This window comes from Panthera onca, chromosome D1 (assembly GCF_046562875.1).
Source record: "Panthera onca isolate mPanOnc1 chromosome D1, mPanOnc1 haplotype 2, whole genome shotgun sequence".
In the NCBI taxonomy this organism is placed as follows: domain Eukaryota; kingdom Metazoa; phylum Chordata; class Mammalia; order Carnivora; family Felidae; genus Panthera; species Panthera onca.
The window spans coordinates 91,823,508-91,845,515 of record NC_138348.1 but is presented as its reverse complement, the minus strand read 5'-3'; the positions used below and the strand labels follow the sequence as shown (position 1 = coordinate 91,845,515).

The 22,008-nt window shown below is 49.3% G+C and overlaps 1 protein-coding gene across 6 annotated transcripts in view; it reads right to left on the bottom strand.

Moving 5' to 3' along the window:
* Positions 1-22,008, bottom strand: part of KIRREL3 (kirre like nephrin family adhesion molecule 3) — a 551,192-nt gene that overhangs the window by 72,529 nt on the left and 456,655 nt on the right. For all 6 annotated transcript variants that reach the window (XM_060605198.3, XM_060605200.3, XM_060605199.3 and 3 more), the window contains one exon: positions 18,161-18,310. In XM_060605198.3, the coding sequence (XP_060461181.1) occupies positions 18,161-18,310 (150 nt within the window). The remainder of the gene's footprint in view (positions 1-18,160; positions 18,311-22,008) is intronic.

Genomic DNA, 22,008 nt, shown 5'->3' with positions numbered 1-22,008 from the left:
CCTCACTTCCATTCATCTACTCCATCACTTCCACTATTCACTCCATCACTTCCCTGTTCCACTTTTACTCATCTATTCCATCACTTCCTCTTCCACTCCATCACTCACTTCCACTCATCCAGTCCATTCCTTTCTCATCTGCTCCAGTCATCTCTGAACCCTGGCTCTTCCTTCAGAGTATGCTAATTCTTCGATGTCTCTGTGCTTTTGCTGGTGTTCTTATGATTATTTTTTCATCCTCTTTCTACTAAGATCCCACTGATTCTTTAAGAGAGAGTTCAAGAGCCACTTCCCTTGTGAAGTCTTCCCAGATTTTCTCGGTTGAAATGAACACTTTCTCTGTATTTTGCTTATGTATTCAAACACCTCTCTCACTCTGCCTCATATGACAGTAAGTGCTTTATATGTTTTTTTCTCTCCTGTGGCTATAAATTCCTCGAGGGTACAGATGATGTTTTACTATTTTTGACTCTCCCCTTGGTATCTGACACTTTCACACAGAGCAGGAATTTAATAAAGATTTGCTAAATAAAGGAGCGAATGAATTAACGGGAAGCTTCTACTCAGTGACTGCATCGTGGTATTCATGCTAGCTCCTGGGAAGCCGACCTCTACGTCTCCAGGTCTAAGCCTTTGAGACGGTCCCTACTATTGGATGCTGTTGGGCTGTTGGGAGTATGATGAGATGGAATTTGGTGAGAGGACCCAGGAATGCCTGAGTCCTATTTAGACCGGCTTTCTCGAAGCCACGTGTGGCTACTGAGCCCTCGAAGTGAGGCTAGTGTGACTGAGGAGCTCTATTTTTAGTTTTATTTGCTCTTAATTCCCTCGAAATTAGAATCAAATAGCCACTTGTGGCTAGTGGCTGCTGGATCAACACAGCTCTAGAGGCTCCGCCGTGGGTCCTCAAAGACCCTATTATACAGCCCGGCACAAAGGGCGTAGAACCAAGGGCTATTTTGTGTCAAATGAGGCTACCCACAAGTTATTCCGGAGACTCCAATTAGTTTCAGTTGGAAAAAGGGACACAGTTTTAGCGCATTCTTATATTTTTCAGTGCTGATGGGGGTCTGATGTTGATCCGATAACTCTCTATTAACCAGAATACAAGATTAACTAGGGAAATGCCTCTCCCGACCATGTTGGGGAAGGCGAGAGTAATTTTACTTAATTCGCTGCCTGCCGGGCAGATCCTCCTACTCCAGCTGGTCATGGGTCCTGTTTATGGGGCAGGCTCTGTCCGGAGCATTTTCATACTAGGCAGTGACTGGCAGGAGAGAGCTCAGTCACAAGTTCTGGGCTCCTTACAATAGAGCAGCTGTTAGTGGGGAAGGAACACGCTGTCCACTCATCTGTGACAAATTGATTAATTTGTCTAAATTCCACTTATGCCTCAAACCTCACCTCAAACCCTCCTTCGAGCCCCCCCTCAGTGACTTCGCTAGTGCGGCTGGGTGCTGCTGGCCTTCTATACCCCTTCCCCTCCTCATCCTGCTTCTGTTTCTATCACCAGGCCAGGTGCATGCTGTGCGTTCCAGGAAGGCCGGTCCACACAGGGAGTTGGTGAGATCAGGGACAGAGGATTTCAGTGTAGTGTGAATGCACCAAGTGGCTGAAGACAGCGACAATGAGTGGGGACCAGCAGGCCACCACGCATTGAAGGGGGCGGCCACCACACCCTTGTTGCCAAGCAGGCAAATGGTCCTGATTTGCCAGATCTTTGCAAGAGAAGCCAGAAATCTGAATTTTTATTAAAAAAATTTTTTTTAATGTTTATTTTTGAGAGAGAGAGAGAGAGAGAGAGAGAGCGAGCACACACTCATGACTTGGGGAGGGACAGGCCCCAGGTTCGGAGCTGTCAGCACAGAGCCCGACTCGGAGCTCGAACCCATGAATGGCAAGATCATGATCTGAGTAGAGGTCACACTCTTAACCCACTGAGCCACCATGCGCCCCCAGAAATCTGAATTTTTAATGCAAGACCCTTCAGAATCTTAAATGTTGGCAACGATTTAAAAAAACTCTAAAGCTATTCTGGGAGCAGCATGTCTACAGGGAAGGCAGAGTCCCAGCCTGGCTGCATGTGTAGGGCCCAGAGGCCTGTCCTGGGAGTGCTGCCCACAGCAACCCCACCCCCTCATCTGGCCAGGACAAGATGGGACAGCTCCTCTGTCCAGGAGCAGTCTCAGAAGAAGCCATCCCTCCAGGTGGACACACCTTGGAGTAAAGCGATTCAATTAAGAACTGGTTCACAGTGAGTGCTGGAATCCTGCCTCTGGAGAACCATTTCCTGCGATGGGTTTTTAAGACCAGCAGTTGGAGAATCACTCTTTCTCTCTCTTTTTCTCCCTTTTGGTGCTGTGTCTCTAGTCAATAAATAAGTGGGAAATAAAGGATTTGAGAGAAAATAGGATGCAGTCGAAAGGTAAATTGTGGGCTTAAAAGCCCCTGAGAGACTGCCACAGACTTGGAAATGTTTCCTGTTTTGGCTCCTGCCTCCTCTAAGCCCTGTTTCGGCTCTCTGATTTGCATCTCGGAAAGGTAATCTTGAAAACTGATTTCCCTCGGTTGCATTTCATTGGTGTAGAAACTAAACAGGCTGTTGCATTACAGTAATAACATCAACATTTCACCCACCTTCGCTTTAATTATTTTTCTGTCTTGCCAATGGAAGCCATTGCATCAGATTTATAGGTGGCGGGGAGGTGGGGTGAGCGGTGTGTGTGGCTCAGATAATGGGCCAAGCTGATTTCCCCTCACTGGGTGTCACTGGTATAAAAACAAGAACTAAAAGCTTTCTGGCACTTAAGTAATAATAATGTCAACGTTTTACCTGCCTTTCCCTTAATTATTTTTCTCTCTCACTCTTGCTACCTGAACCTGTTTAGATAAGATTCCCGCACAGATAAAAGCCAAGGACTCTCATTCTCTTAAACAGATAAGCTGCTGTTTTTCTGTCATTCTGTGTGGAAAGGGAGCTGTGGATGGCAAAAAGGCTTTCTCCCAGATCTGCCTGCGGAGGCTTCAGAGTCTGGTGACCCCAGATGGGCCAAGGGCAATGTTTGGAGAGGAGGGCAGATTACTGTGGAGGCAGATGTGAGCCCTGGGAGGGCCACCCTGGTCTGGAAGGCAGGTGGGCACTAGAAGCCGGAAGTAGAGGTCAGGCTATCCCAGGATACCTGCTCTCTCCCCGAGGTGCTCCTAGGCAGGGGTGAGTGGGTCTCATTAAACATGGGGGGGAGGGGTCCAATCACACATACCCTCATGCAAGCCCTCAAGGCAGTGGGGGAAGCTCCTGGGATAGTCCAAGCTTTTTTTTTTTTAAACGTTTATTTACTATTGATAGACAGAGCATGAGCAGGGGAGGGGCAAAAAGAGGGGGGAGACACAGAACCCAAAACAGGCTCCAAGATCTGAGCTGTCAGCACAGAGCCCAATGCCGGGCTTTTATTTTTAGGAAACTAAAGAAGTTGGTCTATATTAGTTATTAAGTTTTTGGGAGCTTACTGACTAAGCTCCTATGAGAATGTGAAACATTCCCCCAGAAATGCACCTTTACATTCAGAATTTTGTATCCAACTTTACAATTGGCTCTGTGCTTGACTCCTCTATTTCTCTCACACCTGTTGTCTCCTACCTCCACTGCCACCATCCTGGTCTGAGTACGCACACCTTTCACCTATATTAGTACAGGAGCCTCTTAACGGGTCTCCTTCCTCTGTCCTCTTATAGTTTGTACTCAATTCGGCAGCCAGGGTGATCCTTTCAAAATGGGACTTGGATCCTCCACTCCTCGATTAAGAACACTTCAATGATTGTTTTTTCACTTAGCATAAGATCCTCCTCCAAGATTCACAGCCAACTTCTTCACCTCTTCAAGTCTTTGTTCGAACGCCACCTTCTACGTGGAAAAGCTGAATACAGCTATGTCAATTAAAGAAATGATAAATTCTATCAAATGTTTAAAGAAGCTAGAATACCAATCCTTCGTAAAACACTCCAGAATGTAGAGGAAGAAACACTTTCCAATTCATTCTATAAGACAAGTATTGCCCTGACACTAAAGCCGGACAAAGATATCACAAGAAAAGAGAACTACAGACTATGGTCCGTCATGAATATAGAGGAAAAGCCCCCAACCAAAAATTAGCAAACCAAATGCAGAAACATATAAAAAAGATTATACACCATGACTAAATAAAATTTATCCCAGGAATGCATGCTTGGTTTGATATTTGAAAATCAATTAATGTAATATGCCACAATAACAGAATAAAGAACAAAACCCACATGATAATTGCAATAGATGTAGTAAGAGTATTTCATAAAACCCAGTATCATTCATGGTAAAAGCTCCCAACAAACCAGGAACAGATGGAAACTTCCTCAACTGGATATAGGGTATCTATGTGAAACTTACAGCTAGCATACTTTACGGTGAAAGAGACTGGAAATAAAGCCAGGATGTCTGCTCTCACCACTTGTATTCAACTTTGTTCTGGAAGTTCTAGTGATTTCAACAAGGGAAAAAAGGCATCAGATTGGAAAAGAAGTAAAACTGTCTTTACTCTCAAACAAAATAATATATATAGAAAATATATAGAGAGAAAATCTTAAGGAATCCACAAAAAAACTATTAAAATATAAAAAATGTGGTTTCAGCAAGGTTACAGGATCCAAGATCCATATACAAATATTGCTTGTGCTTTTATATATTAGCAATGAGCAATCTGAAAAAGAAATTAAGAAAGCCATTTTATTCATGGTAGCATCACAAAGAATAGGATACTCAGGAATGAAACAAAAGAAGTACAGGGCATGCACTGACAACTACAAATATTGCTGGAAAAATTAGAGATCTAAATAAATGGAGTGACATCCCATGATCATGGATTAGAGGACTCAGTATTGTTAAGATGGCAGTCCTCGAATTGGTCTGTAGCTTCAACACAGTTTCTATCAAACTTCAGCAACCATATTTGCAGAAATTGATAAGTTGATCCTAGAATTTATAGGGAAATGCAAAGGAGCCAAACTTGTTAAAACCACTTTGAAAAAGAATTGGAGGAGTTACCATTCCTGACTTCAAAACTTGCTATAAAGTCATGTAATTAGGCCAGCGTAGTACTGGCATAAAGAAGAGACTTACAGATCAATGCATCAGAATTGAGAGTCTGGAAAGAAACCCTTACATTTTTGGTCAGTTGATGTTTGACAAAGACGTGAAGGCAATTCAGTAAAGGATAGGCTTTTTCATCAAGTGATATGGGGTCAACTGGATAGCTGTATGCAAACATGATGAATTTAGGTCCTGACCTCACAAATTACACAGAAATTAACTTAAAATGAGCTATATGCTAAATGTAAGAGCTAAAACTTATAGAACTTGTAGAAGAAAATATAGGAGTCAATCTTTATGATCTTGGGTGAGACAAAGTTCTTAGATATAATATCAAAAGCACAATTCATAGCAGAACAAAAAAACTCTATAAAATTAGACTTGATTAAAATGAGAAGTTTTTGTACTTTAAAAGGCACGCTTAAGAAAATGAAGAGAGAAGCCACAAACTGGAAGAAAATATGTGCAAATCATATATCTGATAAAAGACTTGTACCCAGAAAGTATAAAGAATTCTTCTAACACAATAATAATAAGGCAAATGGCCCAATTTAAAAATGGGCAAAAAGTATGAATAGACATTTCACCAAAGAACATAAACATTGATAACTATCACATCAAAAGATGCTCAACATCATTAATCATTAGAAGAATGCAATCAAAACCATAATGGGATACCACTTTAAACTTGCTAGAATAACCATAATAGAAAAGCCAAACAACAATGAGTGTTGGGGAGGATGTAGAGAAACTGGAACTCTCACAAACTGTCAGTGAGAACAGAATAAAATGACACCACCATTTTGGGAAAGAGTTTGGCACTTTCTTAAAAAGTTAAGCGTAAGCTTTCCGCATGAGCTAGTTGCTTCACTCCTAGGAATGTACCCATGAAAAAGGAAAACATATACCCACACAGCCTTGTATGTGGATGTTCATAGCAGCATTAAACTGGAACAGCTCAAATGTCCATCAAGAGGTGAATGGATAAACAATATGTGGTCTGTCCAAACAATCCTATTCAGCAATAACAAGAAATGAACTATGGATACATGCTACCCCATAGGCAAACTCAAAAATACTATGCTGAGTGAAAGGAGCCAGATGGCAAGGACGCATATTGTTTGATTCTATTTAGATGAAATGTCCAGAAAAGGCAAATCCATAGACACAGAAGGAGGATCAGTGGTTCCTGGGACTGAGGGTCTAAGAGAGACTGACAAGGAAGCTTTTTAGGGTGATGGGAATGGCCTAACAGAAGATTGTGGCAATGGTCTCTCAACCCTAAAAATCATTGAGCTATAAACTTACAATGGTTGAATTTAATGGTGTGTAACTCATACCTCAATAAAGCTGTTAAAAAAATAAAGGGAAAGATGAAAAAAACCTCACCTTTTCTGGGAGGTCTACCCTGATTGTTCTACCTATCCTTTCCCTAAGAAACTCAACTCCATAGACTCTGTTCTACTTTATTTGATAGCACTTACCACCTTCTAAGAGACGATAACATTTTAAAAAATGTTTATTGCTTATTGTCTAACTCCCTCCGCTAGAATACATGCTCCATGAAGGCAGGAGATTTGACTCTGTTTATAGCCTATCAGCTCTATACACTGATGTATATTCCCAGTGCCTAGAACAGTACCTGGCACATGGAAGGTGCATAGATACATGTTGGAAAATGGAACAAAAGAACCCTTGATTGGTGGATTCCTTCCAGCTCTGATTCTCTAATCAAGGTTAGGTTTGGTCTCAATACAACTGATACCCAACTTGGTATTTGGGGCCGGGGCTGGAGGAGAGGCAGGGCTGTCCCAGGTGACCCTGCTTCAGAGCCCAACTTTCTCTGTCTTGTAGAGTCAGAGGTAACTCGCTTTCCCTTCCATGCATTGCGCAGCCTCTGGCATATTTCCTTTCCTTTTCGACCTCAGTTGACCCACCTGCAAAATGAGGTCTTCCCACCATCCTCGAGAATGTGTGTGTGTCCATCTCTGTGCGTAGATAGAGAGAAGCGAGCAGACGGTGGGAGGCAGAGCAGGACCCGCTCTTCCAGAGGGATGGCTGTGTGGCCACCATCCACCACTGTGGCTGCACTGGTGTTCCCGGCAGGCACCAGGTGATTTTCCAGCTGCTAACACAGTTCCTGACATATTTACATATGGAAAGTTCCTCCTTTCTATAAACATTTACAAACACCTTGATCGACTTGTGAAATGTGACACTCTCTTGGAAGCCAGCCTTCTTGGGCTGTGGGTCTCAGCTACTTATTTTTGTGAAATGGAGGCACCTGTGTGGGCTTCTGGGTGCCTTAGGAAGCTCCCACTTGGGTAAATCTCCTCCGCAGGGACAGAATAATGTAGAGGCCCAGAGTGATGGGGAAAGGGGCAGTGGGCAGTCCTCTGATAATGAGACTTAATGGGAGGAAAATAGATGCTATGGGTCTAGAGGCCCTGGCTCCCAGGACGCATCGGGGGAATGGGGGCTGGCAGGAAGCCTTCACCTCATTGTGCAGGCCCCTCTCTGACTGTGGGGGTCCTGGGACAGTGTTGGGGCTCAGACAGGGCTCCTGGAATTCCTTGGGGCCAGAAAGAGACCTATATCATGGTGGTCTAGGATCCTAAGGGGAGGAGTCAGCAGAAAGTCTGAGCAGAATTTGGAAAAGGGAGAGGCAGGACTTAGCAGAAAGAGCAAGAATTTTAGAGCCTGAAAGACCTGCATCCAGATTCTAGCTCTTTTTCTTTCTTCTTGTATGACCTTGGGAAAGTTAATGGGTCTCTTTGTGCCCCAGCTTTCTCAACTATAAAAGGAGATGTGGGGCCTGCTGGCAGATGTGATGGGAGATGGTGAAAGGATAAATACAGGCACCCAGGTGGATGACCCAAGGTTCCTGAAATGCCCCTCTCTGGCTGGACCTACCCTGTAGGTGTCATCCCAACACAGCAGCAAAATAACAAAGCTCTGGCTGTTCCCACTGCTTAGATAGCTGTGTCTGTTTCCTTTGCAGGAACGTGCCTGCAGCCAGGCATCCCCCGCTACTGTGGCACCCAATGCTGATCTGGGACAGCAGGGATCTCCCCTGGGCTCCGGCCCCTGCCTACTCTCCCAGGGCCCTTTCTGGGACTACTCCTGTGAGTCTGCTGTGGGTGTGTGACTGCAGCTCTAACCCCCTCCTAAAACTACACCCCTCCCTTGCCCCATTGGCTGCCGGGGGAAGGCTTCCATTTAGTGGCATTTTCCTTTCTCATTTCATGCTGTAATGGAGATTCATTGCTAGTTTTAAATCCATAATTTGCCATGAAACCCTCGTCTCAGGCCTGGGCTGAGGTCAGAGCAGAGAATCGGTGAGCTATTTTTACCCTTGGAGGTCTCCCTGCCAAGCTCAGCCGGTTTTGGGCTTTCCCGGGGCTGGCCTTGGCCACAGACCTGGGTGTGATATCCACGGTGCCCGGGAGGCCAGAGTCCGGAGAGAGGCAATCCATTCCTGGGTGGGACTGGCTTGTCCTGGCCCTCCCTCTCTTCCCCCTTCACTCCGTTTTTCATTAGGGGGGATCGATAGAGAAGTGGGGCTTCCTGCTGGGGAATATCATGCTCCACCTACTCCATTCATTTCTGGGCCCGACAGGGAGGGAGGGTCAATACTTCTGTTGAGCTACCAAGATCTGTCCATGTCCCAACAGTGACAGATTCCCAACGGCGACAGTGTCTCCTTGTCTTCCCATCATGAGCCGGCCATGCTTTGAATTTTGTGTGTGTGTGTGCATGTTTGTGCACGCGCACACACCAGTGCATTTGTCCTTGAGGTAAGGGGTCTGTGTGTGTGTAATAAGATTGATGCATGAACAGGGAGCCTTGTACACGGCCAGCTGGGCTTCCTGACGGAGGACTCTGGTAAGGCTCCTGGACAGAAGTGGGCTCTTGCCTGTGCTTTTCCAAGCACGTAGGGATGTTGGAAGCCATGCCCAAGCCAGAGAAAGTAGCTCCGTGATGGCGGAGTGGGTGAGAGCCCCCTCAAGGCAGCTACGTCCTCAAAGTCACAGGAAAGTGGCTCTCATTTCACAGGCAGCCCCGAAGCTGCTGGTTCCATGCAGGATGGGAAATGGCGGACTTCAGAGGATCAACGTTCTAACTTACGCGAATCTCCATGCTCTGAGCTCACGCTCCCCTTTGCTGAAGACTGGACCCTGCTCAGCCTCTCCCAGGGTCACACTTGGTTAAGGCAATGGAAGAACATATTATCTTTGCTCCTGAGAGCCAGGGAACAATGGGACCGATGTCCCCCAGGTCCGACCCCCAAACCAGGATCAATGAAGGCGGATCACAGTCAAACTGTGGCGTGGATTTGCACTCCATCATTTCGGCTCCTGATTTTATCAGAGAGAGAGAGAGAGAGTGTGCGTGTCCAAAGCATCATTATCCCAGGTCTCATGACTAAGACCCGGGCCTGCCATGCCTTCCGACCTCCAGGTGAGGGCCCTTGTCCTGTCTCAGACCCGCAGAAATGCCCGTGCCCTGGGTATGATCACCCTTCAGGGGTGCGGGGCTACCTGGGGAGCCACTTGGTGATGGGGACACTGGGGGATCAGCAGAATGACGAACGGCGTGCTGTTGGGGGCCAGGAGCAGGAGGCTGAGCATCTTGTGTGTGCAGCAGGCCTGTTGGGCCCCTACGGCACCTCCCTGCCCGCCCTTGTGCTGGTGTTGAACGCATGAGATGCTGGAAGGAGGAGGAGAGGGGCCGGCCCTGGGTTGGCCATTTGGGATGCCGCCTCCAGCCCGAGGCGGTGTTGGGCCGCTTCACAAGGTGGGTTAGCTCTCTTCTCACTGGCTGAGTCTGGGTAGGTAAGGCAGGGCGTCCCTTGCATCTGGTCTCTTCACTTCCTGCTTTGCCATCTGCCTGCTACATACGGGCCGAGAGGGAAAGCACTGAGTTTGCCTCCATCCCTGATGGGCCCCCCAAGCCCTCTGGAGCTTGCTGGCCGTTCTGACACTGGGGTTGAAATGAAGAGCAGGGACGTGGGAGGCAGGCAGGGGCTCCATTCCTTCCATGGCAGATTAGAGAACCAGGGAGACTGCTGGGGAGGGGGAGGAGCAGCAGGAAGGAGGGCCCAGAGTGACCCAGCTCTGAAGTCAATGCACCCTGGCCTGGTGGCTACAGGGATCTCCAGAGAGGCCCTCCATCGCTGCGCCCCCAGCCTCCACTTGCCACCAACAACTGTTACGGGCAGTTACTCAGGGGGGTATGTGGCTCTCTACCCTCAAGGAGCTGATAAGATAATATAGGAGACAGAGACTCTTAGTCAGTTTAAGGTAACTCAGGGACCTCACTCACCTTGTGACCTGCCTACGCAGGTTAGCACGGAGTTAAATCAGGAAGGCCAAGAGGGGCGGGCAGTATGGAGGGGAATCTGCTTCTGGCCCAGGGAAATGCTGGGGGTGGCCTGGGCCCCCCAGAAGAGTGGAGGAGCAGGAAGAGAGTGGGAAGGAGCTGGCGGCCGGGGTGGTGCGCTGGAGGGGTGGGGGTGAGGTGCATTAATAGCTCCGACACCAGCTCCCGTCTGGAACTTCAGGAGATAAGGATGCTTTCTTTGCTCCTCTCTCCCATCCCTGGCTTGTTTGCTGCCCCCATTTGGGGGGTGATTGCAGGGTAATGAATGTGGCAGGAAGCAGGCACGCAGCACAAATGAGATACGGCACCTAAGACCAGGCCGGGGCCCAGGCAAAACACACTTAATAAGGAGATAAGGAAATCAATTCTGCTTGTCTTCCCAGGCGTGCGAGCCGGGAGGGGCCTGCAGGAATCGCGTCTTGCTGCCTTGCGCGCTGGATGGCAAAGCTTCTCTAGGACACAGAGCCTGATCCCCCAGGAAGGAAGGGTCGCTTGCTGGTGTTGCTCAGCATTGCAAGAATAATAGTAATAACAGCCACAACAGGTACGATAAAAAAGCCAGTACTTATATGCCTTCCTGCTGCTTCCCAGGCACGGTTTTGAGAAATTATCCCATCGAATCTTCTGTATAACCGTAAGAAGGCATTATTCCTTCTTCAATATGATTGTATGTGATTATTCGTCTATTTTACACACGAGGAAACTGAGGCACAGAGCGGTTAGGTGATTCGTCCAAGGTCGCAGCACTGGTAAAGTGACAGAGCTAGGTTTCCAGTGTAGGCAATCTGGCGTTCAGAGTCGGGGCTCTTACCGCGAAGCCGTGTTGCCCCCTAAACACAGCATAACACAGCGCGGCAAGGCAGGACGCAACTGTTGCTTGTGTGTAGGGCTTAGTATCTGCCAGGTACTGTTCTCCAGGATGAGGTTCAGTGCAAACTCCCTCTAGCTTGGCCCAAACCCCGTTGCTACAGTTACGTGATGGCCGTTACTGGGCACCTGCATAGGACAAGCCTGCAGGCTCTACTAGGCGGGACAGATGCAGGGTGCCGAGAGACCCAGACATGGAAACAGGGGGAGGCAGACATGGAAATAGTTACTTTCAATATAATGTGTCGAGTGTTGTGACTGAGGTGTGGACGGAAGGCTAAGAGAGCACCGAGTGGGACAGCCAGGCCCTGTGGGGTTCAGGGAAGGCTTCCTGGAGGAGGTGATGTCTAGGATGAATCCTGACTGGGGAGCAAGAGTTGGCCAAGAGAAGAAAGGTGGGAAGGACAGTCCAGGTGGAAGCACATAGGAGGGAAGGCACAGAAGTGTGGGCAATGGAGGGAGCTGCAAGCTGGCAGCTGTCCCTGGCACAAAGGGGGTGCTGGAGCAGGGGCTAGGGGAAAGCAGAGGGCAGGCCTCAGAGGCGCCCCCCTCCCCCCGCCATGCGTCATGCAGGGGGCTTGGGCTTTGTTCTGTGGAGGCGCTTTCTCACCTCCTAAAGAAGGGCTGTAGGGGACAGACTGTCCCCTACTGACAGGGTGACTGTGGCCGGGTTTCTTGCCATGTTTTTGGAAGAACAGTTTGAGAAGCCGGTGCTCTCGGGCTGTGTTTCAGCTCTGCCTTCCCTTGTTGTATGACCTGAGTTATTCACAGTCTTTCTCTGGACCCACCCACCCAGGAGATTAGGGGATTGGGAATGGGGGGGTGGGTTGTGCTGCCAATACCCAAGATTTAGGAGACCTCTGCCCTGCAGCTCCCCTGGTGGAGAGGTGTAGGAGAGTTCGTGGTTCTGCAAACTCAGGGACCCATTTGGGCCTTCTCTGTTTGCCCCGTCAGTGTCTGGAGCTTGACATCGTTTTAAAGACGCCCTCTTTATTTGGATTGACTTAGTCTCCATCAGTAAATAATTCATGTTGATTTAGAAAGCTTTGTTTCTAATGGGAGCCACGAGACAGCAGAGTTAATATTAGAACGGGCCAGGAAGATGAGGGAAGTGGGGAGGAAGACTAGGAAAACACCCTTTTTAATAATTAACCTGCCATCCACCATCCTCCCCCTCCTATTTCCAGTCCCCTTCACCCTGCTGTTTCTCTGTTTCGAAGCATTTGTTACCATCTGACATCCTACATACCTACGTAATTACTGTGTTTGTTGTTTATTGACTCTGTCTCTCTCTGCTAGAACACAAGCTCCACCAGGGCAAGGCTGGCCTTTTTTTTCATTGACCGATGAATCTTTCGTGTCTAGATTACTTCTTGGCACATAGTAGCTGCTCAGTAAATACTTGTTGATCAAAACCTTGGCTTCCATTTCCTCCCTGCCCTGGGTCCTCGCTTCTCAAAATTTCAGGCAGTTAGAAAGACCAAATGTAGTGTCATCCTCACAGCTCTGGCCATGGAACAGTTTAGATATTTGTGAACCAGGGGGCTCCTGCAGGTCGAAGAAGGAGCAGCCTGCCCGTATGCATACTTGCGTGCACGTACATGTAACTTCCAAGCATACGGCACTTTAGCGTTGGGGTGTATGTGTTAGTCTGGTGCTCACAACGATTCTGGGAGATTGGTGTTTTTCTTATCCTCATTTTATAGATAAGAATGAGAAACCGCATTCATTCCCTCACTCGCTCATTCATTTATTTTATTTTATTTTATTTTTTTTTTAATTTTTTTTTCAACGTTTTAAATTTATTTTTGGGACAGAGAGAGACAGAGCATGAATGGGGGAGGGTCAGAGAGAGAGGGAGACACAGAATCGGAAACAGGCTCCAGGCTCCGAGCCATCAGCCCAGAGCCTGACGCGGGGCTCGAACTCACGGACAGCCCAGAGCCTGACGCGGGGCTCGAACTCACGGACCGCGAGATCGTGACCTGGCTGAAGTCGGACGCTTAACCGACTGCGCCACCCAGGCGCCCCACATTCATTTATTTTAAAAGCCACCCAGTATTATTGAGGGCCTACCCTATACTCAGAGGTGGTCATAGTTGAACCAGAGGCCCAGTGGGAGCGCTGAGGGCCTCACCAAGGTCACACACACGGTGAGCCGCGTGCAGGTATTCTGCTTCCGGCCCATGGCTCTTCCTCCTACACCTCAGCTTTGCACATGTGTAAGGGGGGTCCTGTGATGTCCACCTCAGTGGGGTCCCTGTAGACACGGCTGGGTATGCGTGGAAGCTGGCTCCAGAGGGAGGACTGTGGGGTTAAGGTGTACAGTCAAGTCCAGAACCCCAGTGCTGGGCAGGACTTTGAGAGGTCCCCTCTCCGGACTCAAAGTGGGATGCTGTCCACGGTGCTGCACTCACCACCTGAATTCTGGTTCCAGCGGTGGGGACGGACCATTTTCCTAAACTAGTTGGTGCAGCAAGGTTGACTCCTTATTGTAGGCTTTTTGGGAGCTGGACAGTTCTTTATTTTATTATTATTATTATTATTATTATTATTTTTTTTTTTTTTTTAAATTTTTTTTCAACGTTTTTTATTTATTTTTGGGACAGAGAGAGACAGAGCATGAACGGGGGAGGGGCAGAGAGAGAGGGAGACACAGAATCGGAAACAGGCTCCAGGCTCCGAGCCATCAGCCCAGAGCCTGACGCGGGGCTCGAACTCACGGACCGCGAGATCGTGACCTGGCTGAAATCGGACGCTTAACCGACTGCGCCACCCAGGCGCCCCTATTATTATTATTTTTAATGCTTATTTTTTTGAGAGAGAGAGAAAGAGTGCAAGTGGGGCAGGGGCAGGGGCAGAGAAAGGAGGACAGAGGAGCCAAAGTGGGCTCTGCGCTGACGGCAGCGAGCCTGACGTGGGGTTTGAACTCACGAACCACAAGATCGTGATCTGAGCCGAGGTCGGACGCTCAGCTGACTGAGCCCCCCAGGCACCCTGGGGGCTGGACAGTTCTTACAGGCTGTCTTATTTATCACCACTTTCATGTTACAGATGAGGAAACTGAGACCCAGAGAGGCTGGGCAACAGGGCAAGATCACACACCTGCTTAGTGGCAAGACCACGATTGCTGTCTCCAAGTCCGCTGCTCTGTGATACCGTGAGTCTTGAGATGTTCTGCGTATGGAAAGATGCCTGTCTCCAGAGTCAAGGCATGGTCCTCGGTGCCACAGGGGGAGTGCAGCCTGGCCATTAACCTCGACCTGCCCCGGGAGTCTTTGTCTTGTTCAGCCTCACAAGCTCTGCCCCTTCCCTCTCCTCCCCTCCTGGTCCCCTAGCTCCCTCCCTCTGCCTCCCAGGGTAGCAAACGCTCAGCTCGAAGTTGCTCCTTGCCTGATTGCATCTGAGAGCTGGAAACACAAGGCTAATTAATGTGTCTGTGACTCTAGGCTTGGCTGCCGGGGCTGGGTCCCCACGCCCTCCCCGGAGCAGGCTCTGTGAGCTGGCCCTCTGGCTTCTCCAAGCAGGCTGCCGGCAGATGCATATTTTAACAATGCACATCTGTTGGCTATATAATCTCTCGTATTTGCCCTCCTCACTTGGTGCTTTGATGGAAGACCCCCAGGGGTCTCCCTCTGTTCCAGCCAAAGTGTTTGCTTTGCAATTTTGCTGGAATACCATCTGATTCTGTTCTCACATCTTCCGCAGGTTCTAATCAGGCTCTTACTTTATTTAATTAAAAATCTATCTCAGGCAAATACAGACTAAATTAGGAAGCTCTCTCATTCCTGGAACACAGGGAAGGCAGCCCCCCGCCGGGGAACTGGCTGGGACATTTTCCCGGGCTGAGATGTCACAGCAAAGCAGATGGGGTCTTGGTTGGGAAGCTGGCTGGCCAGGGTAGAAAACACCCCTCTTCCCGCTGTAGCCGCTCTGTCTATTCACCACCGGGAGCAGACCAGAGCTCCCCTTCCAGAAGGCTGGGTCAGCTTCTGCACGAAGGGCTTCTCTTCAGGGCAGCAGGTGGGGCTGTATACTATAGAGAAACTCAGCCAGGGGCGCCTGGGTGGCTCAGTCGGTTAAGCGGCCGACTTCGGCTCAGGTCACGATCTCGCGGTCCGTGAGTTCGAGCCCTGCGTCGGGCTCTGTGCTGACAGCTCGGAGCCTGGAGCCTGTTTCAGATTCTGTGTCTCCCTCTCTCTGACCCTCCCCTGTTCATGCTCTGTCTCTCTCTGTCTCAAAAATAAATAAACGTTAAAAAAAAAAAAAATTAAAAAAAAAAAAAAAAAAAAAAAAAAAAAAAAAGAAACTCAGCCAGGCTGGGTGCCTCAGGCACAGACCTGCTGGGCCATTAGAGGGGTAGGGACCTACAGAGCCGGTTTAGGGGTGGGGACCTGAAGGACCAGCTCAGGGGTGGGGACCCAGGGTGGTCAGGAAGGGCTGGAGGCGGAGCCTGGGGCAGCTCTTTCTTGCCTCAGGTTAGTTTGTTAGGAGTGGTGTCAGTAGAGTCTGCAGGAAAGGTCCCTTTCCGGCTCTCCAGAATCCACCAGGCTCATCTTCTGGGGTCACCTGGAAACTCCTCCTTCTTCCTCTTCCACTGCCTTCCAGACTTGTAAACATTTTTCCCCGCACAAGCCAGCTCTGTGCCCGGAAGGCACTGCCAACCAGAGCGAGACGGGGGAATGAATGCCTTTTAGGAGTGACCTAAGACAAAACTGATGTTCAGATCAGATTCCAAGGCCCCGCTCTCAGGAGCCCGGCTCTTAAGCAACCAGACAAAGGAAATTCTGTTGGCACTTGGGCACGCAGACAGCACTGGTTTGGAGTTGGAAAATCTGGAGTCTATTTTGGGTGGTAATGAAGCCGTGAGTGGCTTTGCTCTCTGAGTCTCAATTTTCTCATCTGTAAAACACAGGGAATAATTTGGACTCGAGATAGCAGAGAGGAGGGAAGCTGTGAATGGTGGAGTGTGAGCGGGCAAAGCTCTGAGGCCAGGACAAGAACTTGAGGACGAGGTCTGTCTCTATTTAGCATAGGTCCTGAATACACGTGAAGTCAGCGGTGGGCAGTGCTTAGAATCTTCTCGATTTAGCATCCTTTGGTACCTTCTAGAAGGGGTACAAGGCAGCAAAAGGCGGATTCTTCTAAGGATGGGGAGCTGAGTAACCCTTGGAGAGGATGATCCTATAACTGTGCTAACAAATCTGTTCCGGCATTGTTCAGTACCCAAAAAAACCAGAAAATCACTTAGGCGCTAAATCCCCCTGCTCTCTCTCCTCCCTCAGCCTCCACACCAAACTGTAGACCCATTCTGTTTTTAGCCCCATCTTGGGAATGAAGAAGATGTCTGCCTCTCCTTTACAATGCCTGGTTACTTTTCTGGACCCATTCAGGACCCCATTCGGGACCAAGCTATCCCAGCTTATTTACCCTGCCAGACCTGGTGTATGTTTTCTTTCCTTCATCCCAGGCCAAGAAGAGACTCAGAGGTGGAGGGAGGTTTCTGAGGTTGGCCCTGAGCTCTGCCTCCTGTCTCAAGAAGCCAAGCCCGGTAAGTGGTCCTCCGGGACTTGTTGCCGTGCTTGGGATAATCTGCCCTGTGTGCTGTCGTGTAGATCTGAAGATAACCTGACACGCTGTTAAATATTTCATCCCTGAGCAGCCATGCGCCTTATCTATCAGGTGAGGAGGCAGAACCCCAGCTGCCAACCCTGTTGTCAAACCTCGACAGCAGCAGCTAAGAGGCGGGCAGGGTGGAGCCCAGGCTCCCCTGTTTCGCTGTGTGTGCCCTGTCCCATACCTGGCCTGGAGGAGACTCACCGAGGAGGCAGTGCGGTGGTGTGGGAGCCCTAGCTGGGAGACCCCGGGCGGGGCCCTTGGCTTCTCTGAGCCTCAGTTTCTCATCTGGGGCAACGATCCTTGTGCCATAGCCTTGCGCAGAACAGCTGAGGTGATAACATAAGGGGAAGTGCTTTGAGAGGTGCTGTAAAACGTATGCATATGTTTGCTATTATGCCTTATGTGCACGGCTCGGTTCCCAGGGGCCTTGGTCCTCAGTAACATCTGGCCGGAGGAGGGAGCTGATGGGGGCTGCACTTGAAATCGGAATGAGGCAGTTTAAGAGGCAGGTGAGCTCGCTCACTTGTGTTCAGGCAGGTCTGCCTGAGTGAAGGAGTGGGGACCTCTCAGGCAGTGCCCAGTCCCAGGGGGTACTGGGATCCTGGGAAACCAAGATGGAGAAAGACCAAGGAGCGGAGGTCTGATGTGGGATAAGGGCCTGAAATGAATTCTCCCAGGGATGATTTAGGAAAGGAGCTGGGGTTCGCAGGGAGCAGCGAAGGGTGGGGAAGGAACAGGTGAGGCGGAGGCCATGCTGAAATCACGCTTCGTTAGCACCTACTGGGAAGTCAACCCAGAAAGAACGGGATGTGGAGGCTGTGTCGTAGGTCTTCTCTGTATCTCCATCGCCTAGCACAGGGTCTGACACCCATCGTGCATGCAGAATGCGCTTCCTGATTGAACAAATAAGCATTCAGGAGCCCCTTCAGCTGGAGTCAAACACACTGGGGTTGGACAGGGTCACAGGCCAGTTAGCGTTGGCCTGATTTCCAGAGTAGGAACTTTCACTTTCCCTTTCTTGGGGGAGAAGGGGGGTTACTGCCACCATGGGGCGGCAGTGGACGGAGCCGCGTGGGATAACGCCTTGGGGCTTGTCCCGTGGGGATGCCCTTCTGGAGCTGAGCCCGTGTGCTTCCCGTAGCATCTTTGCCCCCGAGTGTCAACGGTTCTTACCCAGGACGGTGAGGCGTGCGGGGCGAGACCGTATGGCGGCCTGGATGGCCTGGCACTCGTACACGGCATCATCTTGCAGCTCCGCCCGCAGGATCTTCAGGTGATGTTCCCCTGACAGGTGGTTCCCTACCACCAGGTACTGTGGGTAACCTGTGGAGACAGCAGGCAGGTCAAGGGGGGCGGGGCCGGGGTGGAGGAGGCATTCAGGACAAATAGGGGAGGGGGTGGGACATCTGAGGAGGGGCCAGTCTTGGTGTATGGAGAAAAAATGAGAGCTTTCCCTGGCTTTTGGACAGTGTGTGTGTGTGTGTGTGTGTGTGTGTGTGTGTAGGTTCAGGAATGTTGGAGGAACTATTATCAGAGAGGAAGGAGAGAGCAGAGATGGAAATACCAAGTGTGGGCAGACACAGCGGGGACAATACCCTGCAAAGTGGTATGCTCAGCATTGTGGTTTACCAAGCAGACATGCATTTTGATAAGGAGACACACAGAGAGACAGAGAGACCCAGGCTGAGAGCCACAGAGAGCAGACAGAGTAAGAAAGAGAGAGAAAAGAAAGCAGAAATCTCTGGAACAGAATCAAGAATGACTTTGGGGGGAAAGTTTTGTTCAGGATGGACAGCAAGTAGAAATCCCAGCCCATTCTACCAATGCCTGGGATCCTCGGGCCCTTTTGAACCATAAAGGGTACTTTTCTGGTCACTCCTCCTACCTACCCCAGACCCCAGGACCTGATTAAGCACTTACGAGGTACTCAGGACACTTAGGACTTTGGGGTCCCCTACACTACTGGCGATGCATAATGGATAAATAAAAATTTGAGAATGAGAACATTAATCAGCTTTCCTGCTGCTGTGTAGGGTGAATGCAAATGCCTACACAAGTCGTGGCTGGCAGGTCCTCTGGCCCAGGCCTTGGGCCCTAGACCTCTGTAGTCTCTCCCAGAAGGGTCTCTTTTCCATCGTCCCCATACCTGAGCTCTGCCTTCCCCCCGCCAGCCTCTTACAGATACTTCCTCCTGCTCTCTTCCTTCCACCCACCCTCCAGCAGCCCAAACCACTCCTCTTTCTGAAAGACCTTCACCAGAACAGTGTGAATTCTCAGAAATGTGCCATAGGAGGAGGGGGTTCGCCATATCTGGCCTTTTAAAGAGAAGATGAGGGCTTAAGCAAGTTGAGAGAGAGAGAGAGACAGAGAGAGAGACAGAAACAGAGAGACTGGGCTATGCAACAGCTCTCCAGTATTTCAGTCTCTAAGTGTGGATTAGATGTGTTCAAGTAGCTCCCAGGGATTGCATTAGCACCACATGGGGAAATACTTTGGAATATTCTTAATACAATTTGAAATGTCCCACAAGGATCTGGGCTGCCACAGGTGGTAGTGAGGTCCCCATCAGGGGCTGTATACAAGCAGAGGCTGGTGATCACCTGTCAGGAGCACTGCAGAGGAGATTTCTATTCTAGATGGAATATTGGAGCTCTAACCCCTCCCATCATAAGCTAAGGGTCTTGTAGAGACAGGGCAGGGCTCCCCAAAGGTGAGCTGTACAGGGGTCACAGGCACTCATTCCTCGGCAGGGAGATAGTGGTGATCCTTCCCAGTAAGTATTCTGGGGGCTTCCTGTGTGGCTGAGCCCTTCATCTCATGTCTTCATGGCTCCATCGTCCCCATCGTGCAACCAAACGGCCCGCCCTGCACAGCTGTTCTGGCCTGGCCAGAGATGCTCACAGGGCAATCAGCTCTACCCCCAAGAGCATCACCTCCCCTCCTGCCCGCCCTTCCTGCCCTCTGCTGGGCTTTGGGAAGAAGCCCAGGTAAGTTAAGCTGGCTCTCCCCAGGGCCAGGAGGAGGGGCTGGGAATGGGTTCCAGTCCGGCCCTCTCCCCGCTGCTGCCCTCAATGTAGCTGGCTCACCGCCCCCAACCCTTCCGGCCCAGCCTCTGGATCCCGCTGTCCTTGATTAGTCCCTGGTCTCCTGCAGGCATCTTGGCTGGAGCTTGTGTTTTTGTTGTCTTGCAGGCTATCAGCAGCAGGATTTCGCTCTCATGAGCTGCTGAAAACATCAGTGATGGGTTTGTTTGTATTTGCCTAATTAGGCAACGAGCTGAGACGCTCTGCTCTCGCAAGGACTGGCAGCATCTTTGGAAAACACAGGCCCAGAAGCATAGATTCTGAGCAAGTTCTAGCTCCTTCCACAGTATCATTACTCTCTCTTGCTGCCCTCAGAGAAAGCAAGATGTTGGGGAATCTGGGTTCTCCAAAGTGCCTGGGCTCAAATGCCAACTGTATTACTTCCTAGCTCTGTTGTCTTGGGTGAGTTACTTTAACTTCTTTGTGCTTCGTCACCACTATCTCATGGTGAAGATTAACTGGGATAATCCATGTTAAGTGCGTGGCACACAGTAAGTCTATTAATGCTGGTTTATTTATTTATTAAAAAAACTTTTTTAGAGAGAGAGAGCATGAGTGGGGGAGAGGGGCAGGGGGAGACAGAGAGAGAGAGAATCTCAAGCAGACTCCACACCGAGCGTGGGATGACCCTGGGATCATGACCTGAGTCGAAATCAAGAGTCAGATGCTCAACCGACTCAGCCACCTAGGTGTCCCCATAAATGCTGGTTTAAAGGAAAACGACAGTGAGATAGGGTAACCAGAAAGTCCCTATCTTTAAAAGTGAGAACAGACAGGGTGTTAGGGTTTTGGGGGGTTAGGAGCCAGGATCCCACACATTGAGGTTCGGTATATGTTTGAATCAGTTTCTTTCTAGACTTGTGACCTTGTTTACCTGCCAAATAAAGGGGAGAAATCCTGCTTTTTCTCCCTGTAGATCACTGTAGATTTGTGACATAATGTCTGAGAATTATTTGAGCTTCTTTGATGAAGAACGTTCTATCAATATGAGGGCATATATTTATAAATCATTTCCTTTGAATGTTTTTTCCAGCCTCTGTGACCAGAAAGACAGATCTTCAGTTAGGGTATGAATGCTGGTAGATGGAGCCAGGCCACATAGTCAAAACAGAAGAGGACAGACCTGCGGCAGGTTAAAGTCTTGCCACTGTGGGCCTCAGTTTCCCCACGGGAAAAGCTGTGCAGTATTAAGTGCTCTGCGAATACTTCCTGGATTGAATTTTGATCTGTTAGTCTCACTTTCTTGTCCGGGAAGCAAACGGTATTTATTGAGCATGTGAGTCTCTGTCATTATCGTCATGATGCTTTTTCGGGGGACAGGTGATCAAACACAGAAAATACTTTCCCAGGAATTTGAATTTATTGGCTCTGCAAGGACAGGGATAGCCTTATTTGTATCAGTGGAGTCAAATCAGAGAGGAAGTCGACCCCAGTTCCTTAAAACCCCATTGACGCAATCCTGATCCCAAAAGTCGTTCATGGAATGGATTCCAGAAGGTCAATTTTCCATGAGGTGATGGACATCTGTGGTGACCTGGGGCTTCCTCTTGGCCACCAACCAACCCCAAAAGACCCCAGTCCTTGACCGAAGGCTGCAAACCACTGACTAGGAACCCAGAGTACCTCCTTAACTAGCAAAGATGCTGGACCGGGTTCAGAGCCACGTGAAGCATAAGTGATTCTAGTTTGGGAAGGTGATATCATTCCCCCAGATTTCTCTAGGGTAAGGAAGTTCAGAACCCCTGAAATTGACTAGTTCCCATAATGCTTAAATTTTACGGCAGCACAGTATATTTTGGAGATATTATTGTGTATGTTACCCATGCTCAGCTGGGCTGCAGCACTCCAACCCAGCGATGCTATTGACCACGGCTATAACGTTTCAGTATACATTTTTGGCAAGACATAACTCACATTTTAAAATATTAATTTCCCAAC